The sequence below is a fragment of the Crassostrea angulata genome, chromosome 7 (assembly GCF_025612915.1).
Source record: "Crassostrea angulata isolate pt1a10 chromosome 7, ASM2561291v2, whole genome shotgun sequence".
In the NCBI taxonomy this organism is placed as follows: domain Eukaryota; kingdom Metazoa; phylum Mollusca; class Bivalvia; order Ostreida; family Ostreidae; genus Magallana; species Magallana angulata.
In genome coordinates this window covers 21,064,568-21,080,940 of record NC_069117.1, presented here as the reverse complement: position 1 = coordinate 21,080,940, position 16,373 = coordinate 21,064,568, and the positions used below count along the sequence as shown (strand labels likewise).

Sequence of the window (16,373 nt, the reverse complement as noted above, 5' to 3'; positions counted from 1 at the left end):
CAATGTATGTTGAAGCATACTCAGGTAGTGTTCATTTAAGTCTGTTAAAAGTATGATCGCCGTGGGTAGAGTGGGGGCCGCAAAAGAGGTCGAATTTTTATCTTTTAATATATAGAAAACAAATCTTTAAAAAACTTCTTCTCAAAAACCTACCGACCAGAAAAGCTTAAATTTATGTGGAACTATTCTCAGGTAGTGTAGATTCAACTTTGTTGATCCAAGGTGGAGCTACAATGGGGGATGGGGGTTGGAACCTTTTAACATGGGGATATATAGACTAAAATCTTTAAAAAAAATCTTCACAAAACCATATGGTAAAATAAGCTGTAGATTAAGTGAAACAATCTCAGATATGTATGTTCAAGTTTGTCAAAGTCTTGAACTCGGGGGTTATTGAGGCCAAACTGAGAGGCGAATTTTTACTAATGAAAAAAATCTGAATTGTACTCAATATATCTAATGTTTTAATATATTGCGTTACACTTACTTATATACAAGCATTTTGTAATGTTTTTAATTTTTGTGTATGCTGGGACCCCTGGACAATTCTTGGAGCATATATATATATATATATATATATATATATATATATATATATATATATATATATATATATATATATATATATATATATATATATATATATATATATCGGATGCTAAATTATTTTTCGTTTTAAAAAGGAATTATGCACCATTTTTATTTTAGAGGTCGTGCCAACTAAAAAGTTACACGCTCCGGTATTCGCAGGTTTACAGAAAAAATAGGTGGATAAGATGGCCCAGAACACTAACATTTCATATAATGGGTCTATATGAGATTCCTTTTTAAATAAACTTTGATTTTTAAATTATTTCATTATAGTTTTTGTATACATTTATTCGAATTGTTCCCTTGTATAAAAATCATTTTATAGATATCCTTAGATTTAAACAGAAGCATCAAAATTTAAAACTTAGAATTATTAATCTTTATTGAAAAAATCTGTCCCTCTCATCTTGGTACGTTTTATTCGATACAGTATTCATTTTATGTCTAAGCTGACAACAAGTTTTGAGCTTTGTGTTGTAATTTTTTTTATTTTCAAGCAAAAATGCCCTATTTTTTCTCCCTGAAAATTTAGAATATATAAAGATACCAGAGGTAAAAATTGAAATGAAAATTTCAATATCAAAATAATTTTTGAGAGAGATGCCAAATTATCCTATAAAAATGTTAAAATTTGTTCCACAATAAGTTGAAAACAATATCAAGAAAAAAATATATGAACTTATGAATAAAAGTGCTTAACAATTCATGTTATTGATAAAAATCCTTAAAATTTTTAAAATAAATTTTAGAAAGCCTTTTTCTACCAAGACGTATCCAATGGAGCAGCAGTATTTGTACAAACATCCCAGTCATCCTATTGCTTGGTAGGAATTATTTTCCAATTAGACGGTCTGTTCTGGTTAATTTCGTGCGCTTGTTACGTACTTCGAATGTATTTGAAATTTGCATGACCAATGAGAAATCTTATAGTTTGGCAGCTTTTTTAAAATTAGAACAACATTGATTCAATTTCTCCATAGAATGCATTGGTTTAAAATTTAAAGATTATGATCTCTGGAACAACAACGGCTCCAAAATGAGAAGCGTGGAATACTTTAAAAGGATAAAAGAAAAAAATTCTACTTTATAAAAGAAGTCTTCAATTTTTTTTATAAAAGCTCATACATGTAAATGCAAATCCACGTATAAGATAATTCTGGTGTAATGATATTGAGGCGCTTTAATATATATATATATATATATATATATATATATATATATATATATATATATATATATATATACCATTTAAACTGTCTTATTTGTATTGTGATTCAACTTTTTCTTCTGTAATTGTAACATGTAAATCAAGAAAACTTTGATGATATGCTTTACCTTTATTACTTTCCGTCAATTCAAACGTAATTATGTGAAACTGAAAAAGAAAAATCTGACAAAAACATCTGAAAAACAAGAATCCTTGTGTGACAGATTTAGTCAAATTTGACTCTGTAGTTCTGAGTTCTAGATGAAAGACATAGGTTTGAGATTTACCTTGCATCTTCTTCGCCAAAGGTACATGATTTTTTTGTTCGCTATTTTGTAAAAAAAAAAAACTTTTTAGAAATGTGTGTATGGTAGATTTCGTTAAATTTGACTTTGTAGTTCTAAATTCAGTAGTAAACACTAAGGTATGATATACCATAGGTATAAAATACCTATCATACAGATTACAAAAGATAGGACAGTTTATACCAGGCAAAATACTGGGTATATTGTAGACAAATTGTCCAGAAACAAGGTTGTCATGTTGAAGAAATCACGACAAACAGATAACTGTTAATTATCAATCAGTGACAAAGACTTTTGAGCATATCGTTTTATCAACTTTTTCTTATAAAAAATGGTATTCTTTAATTTCATTTATGTATAAAATTGGTAATTTATACTTTTTGCAACAACAATTTTAAACTTTTTATAGATCTGGATATTTATCACAAATCTTTATCTTTAATTTTTTTTACAAATTCCATTCGTATTCTGTAGAGGAAGAAAACGTGTCTGCAAAGTCAATTATGGGGGAAAGGTTTCTGCATAATCTAGTTTAAAAAAAACCCACTTTCCTCAGAGTTTCTGCAGCGTTTATAATGAAAGAAACACTTGCTTTAGAGTTTCTGCAGAGTCTACAATGAAAGAAACATTTTCAACAGAATCGATAATGGAAACACTACTTTTAGAGTCTTAAATGGGAGAAACACTTTACGTAAAGAATTTAATAAAGACGATTTATGTACAGTCTATAACCGAAGGAACACTTTCTGCAGAATTTGTAATTGAAAAAACAATTTTTACGGAGTTTTCAATGGAAGGAACCTTTTATGTAGAGTTTACAATAAAAAATAAAAACACTTGGCAGAGTCTTAAATTGATGAAACACATTCTAGGGAATATTTTCTGCTGAGTCTATAATGAAAGGAACGCTTTATGTAGAGCCTATAATAGAAGAAATACACTCTGCGGAATTTATAATGGAGTAAACACCTTTTTCAGTGATTGTAATTGAAGAAACACTTTCTGCAGGATCTATTATGGAAGAAACATTTTTAGCAAAGGAAAATACATTTTCTGCAGAGTATATTATTAAAGAAACAGTTTCTGCTGAGTTTATAATGGAAGAAACGCTTTCTGCAATTTATGAAAGTACTTTCATCTGAAAAAATACTTTATGTAGTCTACAGTGGAGTAATAATTTCTACAGAGTCTACTTTGGCGGACACAGTTTTTGCGGTGTTTATAATGGAAGAAACGCTTTCTTGTTTAGAGTTTTAAATGGAAGAAACACTTTTTGTTGAGTCTGAGATGGGATAATCATTTTGGTAGGGTATGTAATATATAAATACTTTTTGTAGTCTGTATTAGATTAAATACTTTTTGCAGAGTCTAGAATTGTTCTTCTGGTGACTTCAATCTCAATTCGAAACATTTATTCATTTGAAACGTTTTCATACTTGAAAAATTTTTTATAATTTGTTTTATTACCTAATCGAAGGGATTTTGTTGTTTTATTACCATTTAAATATTTGCGTTTATTTTGAACTGCCAGTCAATAGACTGCGATCTATTAGACCGCCGGTCAATAGACTGCGATCTATTGGACCGGCAACGTATTTCAGAACGCGGGTATGTTAATGTTACATCCTCTCAATAGTTCTCGGGAAGGTATATTCCATTACATAGACGTTGTTTTTAGTACTTGGTGAAACCAAATTCAATGTTATCAAAATAGAGTATCAAATAATCAACAGCTTTAAAGCCTCAAAAAAGGTAAAAGACTATTTAAAATCTAATGGGTTTAAGACCCCCTCCTTTGTGTAAACTAATATTAAATTGAGATGTTGTAATGCATGCAACAGGTTCTGTGCATGTAAAAGATGAAAAAAATCTTAGTATCCTGCATAATGGCACAAAAACCATCTGCAATATGCAAATTGTAAACCCCGAAAACTAAAAAAGGAATAAGGTAATAAAAAAATTATTTAATGCTTGAACACTCAATAGACCAGAATTTTTTTCCGTTGGTGCAGCGAAACAGCTCATTATGATCTATTGCCCTCGGCCATTGGCCTCGGGCAATAGATCATACTGAGCTGTTCGCTGCACCTCGGGAGAAATATTCTGGTCTATTGACTGCTCAAGCATTAAATAATTGTATAATATTCCATGGTTAATTTATACAAGAGAATTGACGATATACAATAACTTTAATTCGGAAAGTCAAATGAACGTCACTAATAATATAATTAATCAAATATACTACATATTTGCTCTTTTACATTTGTTTGCTTGTGTTTCGAATGTCTCATTACTATGCATAGATTATATCAAACCAAAACCAGTAAAGTGTAACTGAAACGTTGCATGATTCATTCATTTTATACTTTTTTATGCTGCAAATTGTATAAAAATATTTGAGTTTGAAAACTAATGCCATGAAATTAAATGAAGACCTTAATAGATTGATATTGTTAGAATATAAGGACACTTGACAGCAAATTATTTTGCAGTTAATACAGGAATATTGATGATACTCTATATTTTAGGGTTTTTTAAAAATCTAAACACATGATAGAAAATCGTGATTTTAAAGTTTTAACAGTTTTTTCTCTCTAAGTAAATGTACATGTAAATAACTGAATTGAAACTTTTAGTAAGCATACATGTATACACAGGTATCTGATGGGAAAAAAAATCAAACACAAGTTAAAAGAGAAGAAATCTTTAAGAAGATTGGGTTTAACTGGCCATTTTGGTACATTAAGGTTTTCAACGGGAGAGAATTATACAAATCCAAAAAAAGATTTTGAATTAACCTTAATGAATATAACTTTATTGTATTGTTAATCATATTAACAAACATTGAAGGTAGACCTGACAGGCAAGCTGGCCACTCGTCCTCATTAAAATATTGCGCGAGGATCACTAGAAACGTTGTAACCTTTCTGGAATTATCTACGCAGTTCTATCAGTACACATACTAATTTTAATTATAATGAAATATCGAATAATTGTGTAATGTCACGATTCCAAATATGAAAAAAACCGACAAACATTTATATTAAGTTAACAGTTTCAGCAGTTAAATCTGGTTTGGTGGCGTTGTTAATAAAAGTACAATAAAAATCTAGCGAATCGGTTTCTATGTTTCCTGTAAACACTGGAAACAAGAACCTTCTAAAGGCGGAATACCGAGTTTTCATTTAGGAAGTTGCGCAGTTTTTATTTCGCAAAATGTATTTATTTCACACAGAAACCATTAATCTGCATAAAATCAAAACTTTAACAGGACCACAAGTAAGTAAGATTTTTTTTTACATTTATCCATGAAATGATATTAATGACATATCTGTATTTCCTTTTTTCATGTTCTTAAATCATAGTCAATATGTATCTTTTGCAATTAACCAAGTTTTGAGTTTAGTTATTTGGTATCTCAATGTAGCTACATTTCAGTATTCAAAACCATTTTTACAAATTACTTGTGTTTCATAACAGTTGAACAATTCTTATAAGATAGTTTTAAATGTTTCTTCGTAATTTTCGATGTTATATTCTAGCAATTTGTTTAAGAATCTATTGCAATCGGCTATGTTTAATTTCAATTTATTTATTCATGTAGGCAAGCACTTGCAATAGAATATACAGATTATTTCGGAGCTAAAACGAGTGATCAAGAAAAAAGAAACACTGCAGCAAAGAGGCGGCGCTTTGAAACGTATTCATTCAATTCATCTCCGAGGATGAATTGGTCTCTTTTCAACACGCAGTCATCCTCCGCGGGTAGGTTAAGGCAACTCCGAGTTTAATGACCGTCAAAATAATGATCAATTTAAAAACTGGTTTTGTTAAAGAAAACAGTGCGGAATATTAATACCAAGGGAATGTGTTCACCAAGATATTATTTTTCTACTTCGGAATCGACTCGATCTTTGAAGCTGCCGTGCCATGGTATCACGTGACAGTTAAAAATAGATCACTTTTTTACCTTAACAAAAAATCAAAAAGTGTAACACTACCCCGAAGTTCATTTGTATGTTTGCTACAATAATTCGATCGGCAATTAGTTCATGTTTATTAGTATTACTGCTAGAATACTATTGTTAATCGCATAAAATAAATATTGTAAATATTTATCGGAAACCCTCTCAACTTCTATAATTTCATTGTAAATACTACGTATTTTTCATTTAAAACAACGAAGCAGAGGATTCTAGCAGCACTTTTCAGGTAGTTTAGGTCATATACCGTTGATATTTTCCAAAGTCATCTTTCATAATATCCGGGGTAGCGTTACACTTTTGCCTTTTTTGTACACACTGTCAGAGGAAAGGCTGGTCAAGCCATATAAATGTCGATCTGCTTACCTTATAACACTCGCTGATTAAACAAAATATCCATGCCTGTATTATCCTGTTCATATCCTGACACTCATCTAAATCTTAGGTATCTATTAAATAAGTCTCATTTCGGCATTGTTTACACTGCATTCCGATGATTTGTCTCCCGACATGATCTTCGCTATTAGACATGCTTGTGACGTCATCAATGATAATTATACGTAATAGAGAGAAATCGAAGATATATTCAGTTAGAAGAGTTTCTAGTGATATTTTATGCCTGTAGTTTTTATATTTTAAACCAGAGGTAAAGTTAAAATCGACATGTTTCTGAGTGAAATATGACATCATGCTGCTTATTGTGACGTCATATCGATCAGAGGAATTTGATCGCTGAGAGTTGCCTTATCGTACCCGCGTCTTCCAACGTTTCTTCGACAGAAGAACTAGAGGAACAATCATCAGATACCGAGACCTACACGGTGTCTACCTCAGGTTCCTCAGGGTATCCAAACACCTCTGAGTCTGAGAGCAAGTCTGAGGACACTGAAAGAAGGAATGCAACAAATACGTTTTAGCCTTTGCAAAACGGTTCCGAATCGCATGAATTGGAAAAGAGCAACCTTTGAAATAACTTCTACAGAAATGGAATTGAAATGATTATCAACAGAACAGGACGGTATGTATGTGTAAATAATATGACTTGAAATTAGGTATATATCTTTTATCATCGAAACATGCTCCCAAACACTGTTTATCCAACATCCTCTTGTCCTTGACTCTCTCTCATCAGTTTTCTCATACAAATTCTTTGACGTCATATTCATGAACATGTTTAGTAGATTAGCTTTAAGAAATGTGATGTTGAGTAGGTTAACAACATGCATGTTGGTAAACTTGGGACCATAAGCTGTGTGGACGTTGGAAAAGCAAAATATTTTGACTTTAATAGATAATTATAATCCCTCTTAACATATGATAACCTGGTTTGATATCAATTTAAATACATGTATTATCCATTTTATTTCAGGAGAATCTTTCCGTATGTCAAGTTTACCTTGAAAGGCCTGGATCCTGCGGGATTGTATGACATAATGTTTGATATAATCCCAGCTGACACCAATTATTTTAAATTTGTGGACAACAAATGGGTAGGTATTGGAGAAGCTGAACAAGATTTTAATAACAACTTTTTCAAGCCTCCAGATTTTCCACAAATTGGGTCGGAATGGATAGCCAAAATCATATCATTCCAAAATGTGAAACTTTCAAACCAACCTAGCTGTAAATGTAGAATCGTAATTTTTTTTTTAGTCACTTCTTAAAATTGTGGCTTATGCCTTGCTTTATTGGCTTTAAATGTGTTAATTGATATTTCGATAAAATCGTACTGGGGTTGTCTACGTACCAATTGACAGGTAGGATGTGTTAATTGATATTTCGATAAAATCGTACTGGGGTTATCCACGTACAATTTGACATGTAGCATTTGAGTATAAGTTGATTGTTCCGAATCTTTGTATCAATTTACAGTTCAGTCTCCGAACCCTTCAGAAGTATTTAGTGAAAATATCTCTCATCAAACACAAGACAGACATATTTTCGGTGCTTGAAATTCCAATTCCTGTACCGACGTTTGAAGCAGTTACAGCATACAACAACAGGCAGGTCACGGAGCTGAAGATCAAGAGCAATCCATATTCCAAAGCCTTCCGGTACCCCAAAAGCAGGTAAATCGAATCTTACGTTTTGCAAAAGTATCAAGATATGATTCCAAACGGTGATATACCGCTGTATCTCTGTTTATTGCTTTTTCTGAAAATATTGATATTTGACATTTTTCTACATTTTGAGTAAAGATAACATTTTAGACACCCAACGGTCAAGAACAGATCACGTGTTTGTCATGTTGATTTAGACACCTCAGAAAAAAGGTCTATACAGTATGCAAATGAAATAATTGTTTGAATCAAAATAAACGCACGTATGACCATCCTCTGATTAGTAAAAATCAGAACCTTTCTTTCTAAGCAGGAAATATATCTAATATACTTTATGCAAGAACGCAGGTGTAACCTGGTTTCCTACTAATGGTAATGAGAGATCTAATCAAATGCATGTAATACATGTACCTATGATAAAATATTATTAAATCCTCATCACGAAAATGGTACCCTACATTTGTGTATTACAGAATTACATTATTTGATAAAATCATTTTTAGTCATATTTGTTTATCTTTTATTCCTTAATATGGATGGTAAGGGATAGGTAGGATAGAAAATAGCTCATTAGTGGGATAGGATGCATGATAGAGGATAGAATATAATTGATTTGTCAAATTTCACGATAACAGTTCTGCTACTTGTTGAAATGCATAGTTTTGTCCATTTTATATCTATAATCGAAACTATCCTTTATTCTTTTAAATTTAATCTTTATTTGTGTTACTCCTTAGAATGAAAAAGCCTTCAGTTTCTCTCTCTGATAAGAAGACCAATAAACATCAAAACAAAAAAATCCCAACATCAAGAATGGATATGTTCACGGAAAGCTTTGATGAAATTCACCACATACAGTAAGTTTTATAGAATTAAAAGCATGTATATTCTCTTATTTTGTACTAACTATCCAATAACTGTAATTTCCATCATTCCATATATTTCATACACCAAAAAAAAATCCTCAATTAGTTATCAATATTTCATTTTAAAATCATCAAGACGAAGACGAAGATGAAGAATTAAAAAAAAACACCAAAAAAAAATTATATTGACTTTAAACAAATTTATATCAAGAAATGATTTCGCAGGGCTACTTTTCCTTAATATAGCTTCTACATGTATAATAACAAAAGACTACAGTCTATACAGCTTACATTATAAGTAATTAATTCTACATTTCAGACAACCATCACAATCTACGGCCTTGCAGAACGACAGACGGAGACCAAGTAAGTACACGTACCTAAGACTTTTCAAGTAAAACATTTTAACATAGCCTTGTCAAACAGAGTTACATATTATGTAATCACTAAAGCTGTGTTGGAGATAAGAAGTAATTAATTTTGAATTCAATATTTGAGAGAGAAATGGCTTACATATGTTAATTGCTTTTATGTTCTAAAGTGACATGCTTAAAGACAAAGGGTCTTTCCCTAGTTTTCTTTTTTTTTTAATAATAGCTGACATAGACTAAACAATTTAGATTTATTTTGCCTTTTTCGGTTCATCAATCTCCGAAGAATCAGAATTGAAGAACGATCAAGGTACTCAAACAGAACTGTCAATGGCGGATGGAAACTTATGGTGCATGTTACCAGTCTGTAAGTTTTATATGATACTTTCCATAAACTTAATTAGAGAAACGTATATTTCATACGACAATACTTTGTATTTTGTTAACTATTAATTGAAATTCTGGGAAGGTTATTGAACGACAAAATAATATTTCACAAGACAATACTTTGTATTCTGTTTACTGTTAGTTGAAAATCCCGGAAAGGAAAGGTCTATGCAATAACTGTTTAGGTAATATTTAGGTACCTTTTATTCACGTGTGAGATCATGTGTTTGACAAAGAGAAATGCTTCATCATCATAAATCGGTATTATATATAACACAACACTCAAATGAAAAAAATGTTTTGTTAAATGTTTGGGTTGCTTTTCATTTAGGTCCAATTGTAAGGAATCTTTTAAACATGGCGACCTCTCCATCATGTCCTCGCAATATGAATCCTGACATCAACTCACTGAGGCAATATTTTGAGGCATTGTAGCAGGTGGAATTATACTCTGTAGAGAAGAGAATTCCTTGCAACAAGAATATGTATATATTTTAAATCGAGAATTGCTAGAGGAAAATCTTGGTGAAAAATAGATTGCTTTTGTATTATTTTCATGTTATATTTTCATTGAAATAAATGTCTGTGGAGAAAATATTTGTTTGTTTTTAATGCACTTTTATTCCTTCCAAGTTCTCCAAAAAGGCATCTTTCCAACTCAAGGGTTTCTGATCCGCTCGACTCTACATAAACCCTTGACCGAATAGGCATAGTTTAACTGGGTTAGAAACATCGTACGCTGGTTGGTGTCATACAAGTTTGCATGATCCAATAAGAAGCGCTGTTTTAATAATGTTGTGAAGTGTGCATTGATCAATGTTGAACCATTGTCAAATAAATTTGAGACGGACTAGTAAGTATTTGACTTACTGCTGTCGGTTTTAAGTCCGAGTGAATCCATCTTTTGTACAAATTCGATTTTGTTAATGGGAGCAGCCACGTTGCTATATTGTTTCTGTTTATAACGCATTCTCTGATTGGTCAGAGCAAGAAATCACAAAAGTCCCAAAATGAGTACACTCACTAGATGGCGTAATCGTTAACCCGCATATGTATTGTCTTTTCAGTCAAGGGTTTATGTAGAGTGGAGCGGATCAGAAACCCTTGACTTTGGAAGATGCAAAAAAAACTATAGCTGAAGGTTTGTAACATTCAGAGGTACGAACTGGGAGCTACAGTTCCGTACATATTAAAAACTAGCAATTCACGACGCAAAAATTGCGCTAGTTTTTGACTGATTAGTCTTATTTTCAAAACATATCTTTTACAAAATATCCTCAGACAATTTACTACAAATATCGTCACTTCACTTGCCAAAAATTACTGTAAACCAAATATTATTCGCGACAACTTTATTTCGCAATTTCCCTAAAATTAACTGGTTCGCAACGACTTATTTTCGCGACCAAGCCTTTTTTAAAATTACGATTATATGGTAAATACTCGTCCGCGGCGAGAAATTTTTGCGACGATGAGGCTCTCGCGAACCTCGCAAATATTTCTTGCACGCGTATAAAAGTTGGTTTACATTATTCTTTTGGGCACCATCTCCAGCCCGGTAAAGTGAACTGGTGTAGTTTGTTTTTATGCAAAATAAAGCGACTCACAAAATCTGTGCGTGAATTTAACTTTATTCCACGATGTCGGTTAGCGTATTTCTGAGAAAGTCAAAGGCCTGTATAGATTACAGTAGTAAATTGCCTGTAAAATGTAATAAAACTATTTTTTCCGCAAAATTTTTGATAAAATTAGAATAATCATTCCAAAATTAGCGTAATATTTAGTTCGCCGTAAATTGCAACTTTAAAACGCACATGGAACCTTAGGTTCCCGGTCTTCCAACTTATCTTTCAACCGGGAACTAAATACCCACAGCTAACAAAAGGCTAGTCTCAAAACACTGCCTATAATAACGCATTTAACTGCTTATGCGATTGCCCCAAACCAATATATACTCCACATCTTTTGTATTCTGATGCATATGTCAATTTGAGTAATGTTTAACATTGGTTTAAATGTTTCTTAAAATGTCGTTAAGATCAGGATGGGAGATTGTTACGTTCATTACATCGCAAAATATTTTGGTTAAAAAACCTTTTTGCTGCTTGGCCACAAGCAAGATTTTCAATGCACACATAGAGATTCTAATGAATGTTGACATGTGCCTTGGCACAGAAAATTGCGTGGTCTCTAGTATGGACGTGTACGTGGTCACCAAAATAGAACATGTCCAAAACTCTGAGGAGCCACGATTTGGTTTTGAAATTGACAAATAACTAATTCAAGCTTTGATAGAGTCAAAAGAGTTTGCAACATTAAAAAAAATACTAGTAGGTCATGTAACATATTCGAAAGTTGGCGGCGTGAAAGTAATGCGCAGTATCAATTAAGGGCCGGAACTCTTAAGGGGATGTGCAGCTATCTTGTACATTTAAGGATAAGAATGTAAACTTTTCTTGAACTGGCTTGTTTCTGCCCGAAACTGGCCAAAAATGTTGCCAAAAGATATAAAAACAATAAATATGAAGTCCTACATGTCATTTTGTTTTAAAAGCATGCAAACAAGAACAGGACAATGCCTTTTTAATCACTCAGAACAGCTGTCGAACTGCGCAGCTACAGACTTATTTAAGGGATTTCAAGATCTGAAAAAAATATGAAGTGGGCGGGGGGGGGGGGGGGGTCATTTGTGTCCTTTCTAAATTTCTAAATTACACAGCGCAAGGTGCAAGATTTCTCATTCCAATATTTCTTACTTTTTTAAATTTTTAAAATTTTAAATGTACTTATAAAAATCCAAATGTCATTTTAAAAAAAAGCTAACACCATCATTGCACAAAGTAAGATTTTAAAAAGTACTAATTGTGCATAAGTTAGTTAAATTGTCACTTTTTTAAATGTAAACATACCCTGAACAAATATCAAAATTTTAGTAAAAAAAATGATACAAAAGCGAAATTGGTTTCGAAAACAAGCTTTGTTATTTTACTTAATCAATCATACCTAACATTGCCATATAATATACTGATATTTTCTTATTGCCCCAAAATACTTTGTGTCATTGAATCAAAAACCTACTTGTTGTCTTTAAATCCTTTTAAAAGCGTAAAAAAGATTAACACAGTCATAATTACCGCTTTCGTCATAGGAAAGACACAATTGATGGCCATGGTATTTTTGAAATAAAGTAATTGCTAACGCTAGAGTAATCCAGAAGTGTCTTTCGCAAACTAACATGTGCTAGACTGTCGATGAATATATTCAATTACATATCGCCTTACGGCTTTTAGAAGTTATCATTGCATTTGATATGTAGTGTTGTTTTCATGTGTACAAAAGCATACAATTTGGGATCTCAATTTAAAGACTAAAATTAAATGAATCTGCACTTTTTTTTCACAATGAGGAAGAAACTTTATTAGCAAAGAATGGAATTGAAGAAGTTGACGTTCCAACAAATAAATTTATTTCAAATTTATTCTTGAACCACAAAGAGATGGCTCTCAAAGACCAATAATTAATTTAAAAAGGTTAAATTTTAATGAGTTTGTAAAAAACTAACATAACAGACAACAGATTCTGCAATTAAAAAATATGATTATTTGATTTGTATTGATCCCAAAGATGCTTATTTTATAGTTAGTGTTCATCCAGATTTTACAAAAATGTTGGCATTCTAATGGAATAATATTTTGTATAAATTAATGTATTACTATGTAGCCTCAGCACCGAGAGGTTTTAACTAAGGTATATAAACCAGTTTTTGCAGCTTTCAGAACAATGGATACAGTTTTGTTACATTATCAACGGTTCTCTTATTATTAACAAGAGTTTTGATGCAAAAGTGAAATAGTAATGAGTGATTTAGATTATCTTGGTTTCTCAAAAAATCATTAAAAGTCATTGAAGACACAAAGTCAAAGATTAAATTTGTGGGCTTATTATTTAATCGATACAATTTAAGATTTTTCTATCCTGAAGAAATGATCTCTAAAATCATGACATTATATTAGAAACAATGCAAGAACATTCGGTTCCGATACGGAAGTTTGTGTCTTCGATTGGTCTAACTGTTTATACATTCAAAGCAAAAATAAAAGTTGAAAAATTCCTGCTTTGCTTTAATAACACATAATTCAGAGGAAATTGTTTAAGAAATTACATAGTTGATACACGATGTTGAGAAATTTAATAGAAGACTAATTAAAAATCTACATATTGATTATTTGGTTGAAACAAACGCATCCATTTAGGACTGGGGGCAAGTTTTAGTGACAAATACACTGAAGGTCAATGGTCGTTGTTAGAAGCTAGAATGCATATATTTGAAACTTAAATATATTGAAATCATTTTTGAAAGTTATACCAATTGTCACATTAGGATTAAATCCGATAACACGACGACTGTAGGAACTAATGTCAATGCGACGGACAGTATGTCTTCTAGATCATTGGATTTAATTCAAATCGGAAATTGATGTATAGGAAAACATATTATTATGTTAGCAAAAAATATATAGGGATTTAAATATGTTTGTGCATAATTGTTTTGTAGAAATTTCTAAGATTCAAAAGAATGAATGTTAAAATCTGATATTTCTTTCTATTAGGTTTATTTGGGAGAATTATGAATAAAAGCATATTTATTGGATAGTAGAGGAAGCTATTATCATTTGTCTTCTTTGAATAATACATAGTTGGTTTTCATTATTGAAATCAATTTTAATATCTATTCCTACTAGGTTGTCAAGACACAAAACTCTACTGATTATGCCACACATGGGAGAGTTTCATCCCTTGGTAAGGAAATTATCCTTGATAACTTATGTTTTATCTGGAAACAGAAGAAAAGTGGGTTGAATAGTGCATTTAATGGAAAATTAATCTCTGTCAACTTTCTGAAGTGAATGTTCTTATATTTAGTTATAAATTTTAACATAAATTAATAATTTTTTAACTCATTTTTTTCAATGTAAAAAAGATTAACAACCAGACATTGATTTCAACAATGATTAAAAGATATTCTTAATATAGACCTCCTGAGACTTCCTGTAAATGTAAGCAGCGATGGATGTTTCAAAGCTATTGCGATTTTATGTGGTCTTTGTCCACTTCAAACATTGAATCTCAAAATGATGTCTCTTAAATTAGTAGCACTCTGGGCAATAACTACTACCGCAAAAGCAAAAAAGCCTATCAGTTTTGAATTTAGATTTTATATGAGTATTTTCAATGATAAAACCGGATTACAAATTCAAACTCCTGTAAAAACGTCAAGGCCAAGAACACCTTTGCCTTCAATTACTTTTCACAAATATGATAAACTAATGTTATGCGTCTGAGGCCTAAGAGGATATCATATACCCACCTACAGACGCCTTTTGTTTTGTTTCCCAAACCCTGTAGGGGGGTTGTCACAAATTCGTTTAAGATGATTGCCGCGCTCGGACAGGCCTTTTTAAAGAGGTAAGGTTCTGTGTTGTCAAATGATCACCCGTTTTAATGTTATGCTACAAAAGATAACCATGCTATACGATACCTATTGAGCCTTAGGCTTATAACATATAATGGATCTTATCCTTCACACTCTTAAAATAATGCTCGGATGAGGGACCATTATATATGTATGCTTTTTGTAATCTTTTTACCTAAATGATACACAAATTGCACTTTGGCGTGATTCATTCATTAAGTTATAACAGAAGTATTAAACTGTCCAGGGTTATGTTACACGATATATAAGAACTTGTTTAGTTAATCAAATTATGTGTTACAATCAGAATTAAAATATTTCACTTAACATTTCCAGCCCAAATTGAATTTTTGGTTGTATATTGGATATCAAAATATTATTCAAAGAGAAAAGTTTTGAATGTCCGATCTGAAATTGCTTGAAAACTTTTAAAATAGTCTTTAGATTTTATTTCATGTTCGAAAAAAACAATCCATGTGATTCATATGTTGACAGTTTGCATATACAGTTGTTTGTTATTTTTATTTTGTTAAAAGCATTCATCTTTTATCCCTTTTGAGAAACAAACAACTCAATCAAACAAACAATGCAAATAGCTGATAAAACAAAAGTATTCTAAGTATTGCTTCAGGTCAATAAAAAAGCAAAGTATGATTTTTTGAGACTATATTTATTTTTTGTGTACAATAAGATTGGCTGTCAAGACATATTCAATTTACATGATTGTACATTGCTATTATAATCATTTTTTTGTCCATTTCAATAGCTAACCATTTTGATTTATAAGTATAATTTATGAACTCTTATACACCTATAGATTCATGGACAAAACAAAAGATCATTTAACTTAATACAATATTTCTTCTATTTCAAAACCTACTTTTCATTTTTTTACTTTTGTAAAGTGAATTGAAAAATTAAGAAGAAGGTAATAAAAAATAAAAAATACAATTTATGCACAACAACACAAATAACACCATGTAAACACATCTAAACAAAAATGAAACAGACATGACCTTTTTTGATACCCGAAAACATATTATGGACATTTTTAATTTATCTAGAAGTTGTTGAATCATATTATTATACTTTCATGTTAAATACTGAAATCTGATTGGTTAAGACGCAGT

At 31.3% G+C, this 16,373-nt stretch overlaps 1 protein-coding gene across 1 annotated transcript; it reads left to right on the top strand.

Annotated features, from left to right (window-relative positions):
* Positions 1 to 7,519: 7,519 nt before the first annotated feature.
* LOC128156719 (T-box transcription factor TBX3-like) lies at positions 7,520 to 10,358 on the top strand. Its single transcript, XM_052818969.1, has 6 exons — positions 7,520 to 7,723; positions 7,959 to 8,155; positions 8,884 to 9,003; positions 9,332 to 9,378; positions 9,670 to 9,750; positions 10,102 to 10,358. The coding sequence occupies exons 1-6, from the start codon at positions 7,520 to 7,522 to the stop codon at positions 10,203 to 10,205; spliced, it is 753 nt and encodes a 250-aa protein (XP_052674929.1). The 3' UTR covers positions 10,206 to 10,358.
* Positions 10,359 to 16,373: the final 6,015 nt, after the last annotated feature.

Excerpts from the sequence above, each read along its gene's own strand:
- LOC128156719 (XM_052818969.1), top strand. The coding sequence starts at position 7,520 with ATGTTTGATATAATCCCAGCTGACACCAATTATTTTAAATTTGTGGAC. Across the intron at positions 7,724-7,958 it reads CTAGCTGTAAATGTAGAATC|TTCAGTCTCCGAACCCTTCA; the intron begins GTAATTTTTTTT and ends ATCAATTTACAG. Across the intron at positions 9,751-10,101 it reads ATGGTGCATGTTACCAGTCT|GTCCAATTGTAAGGAATCTT; the intron begins GTAAGTTTTATA and ends CTTTTCATTTAG.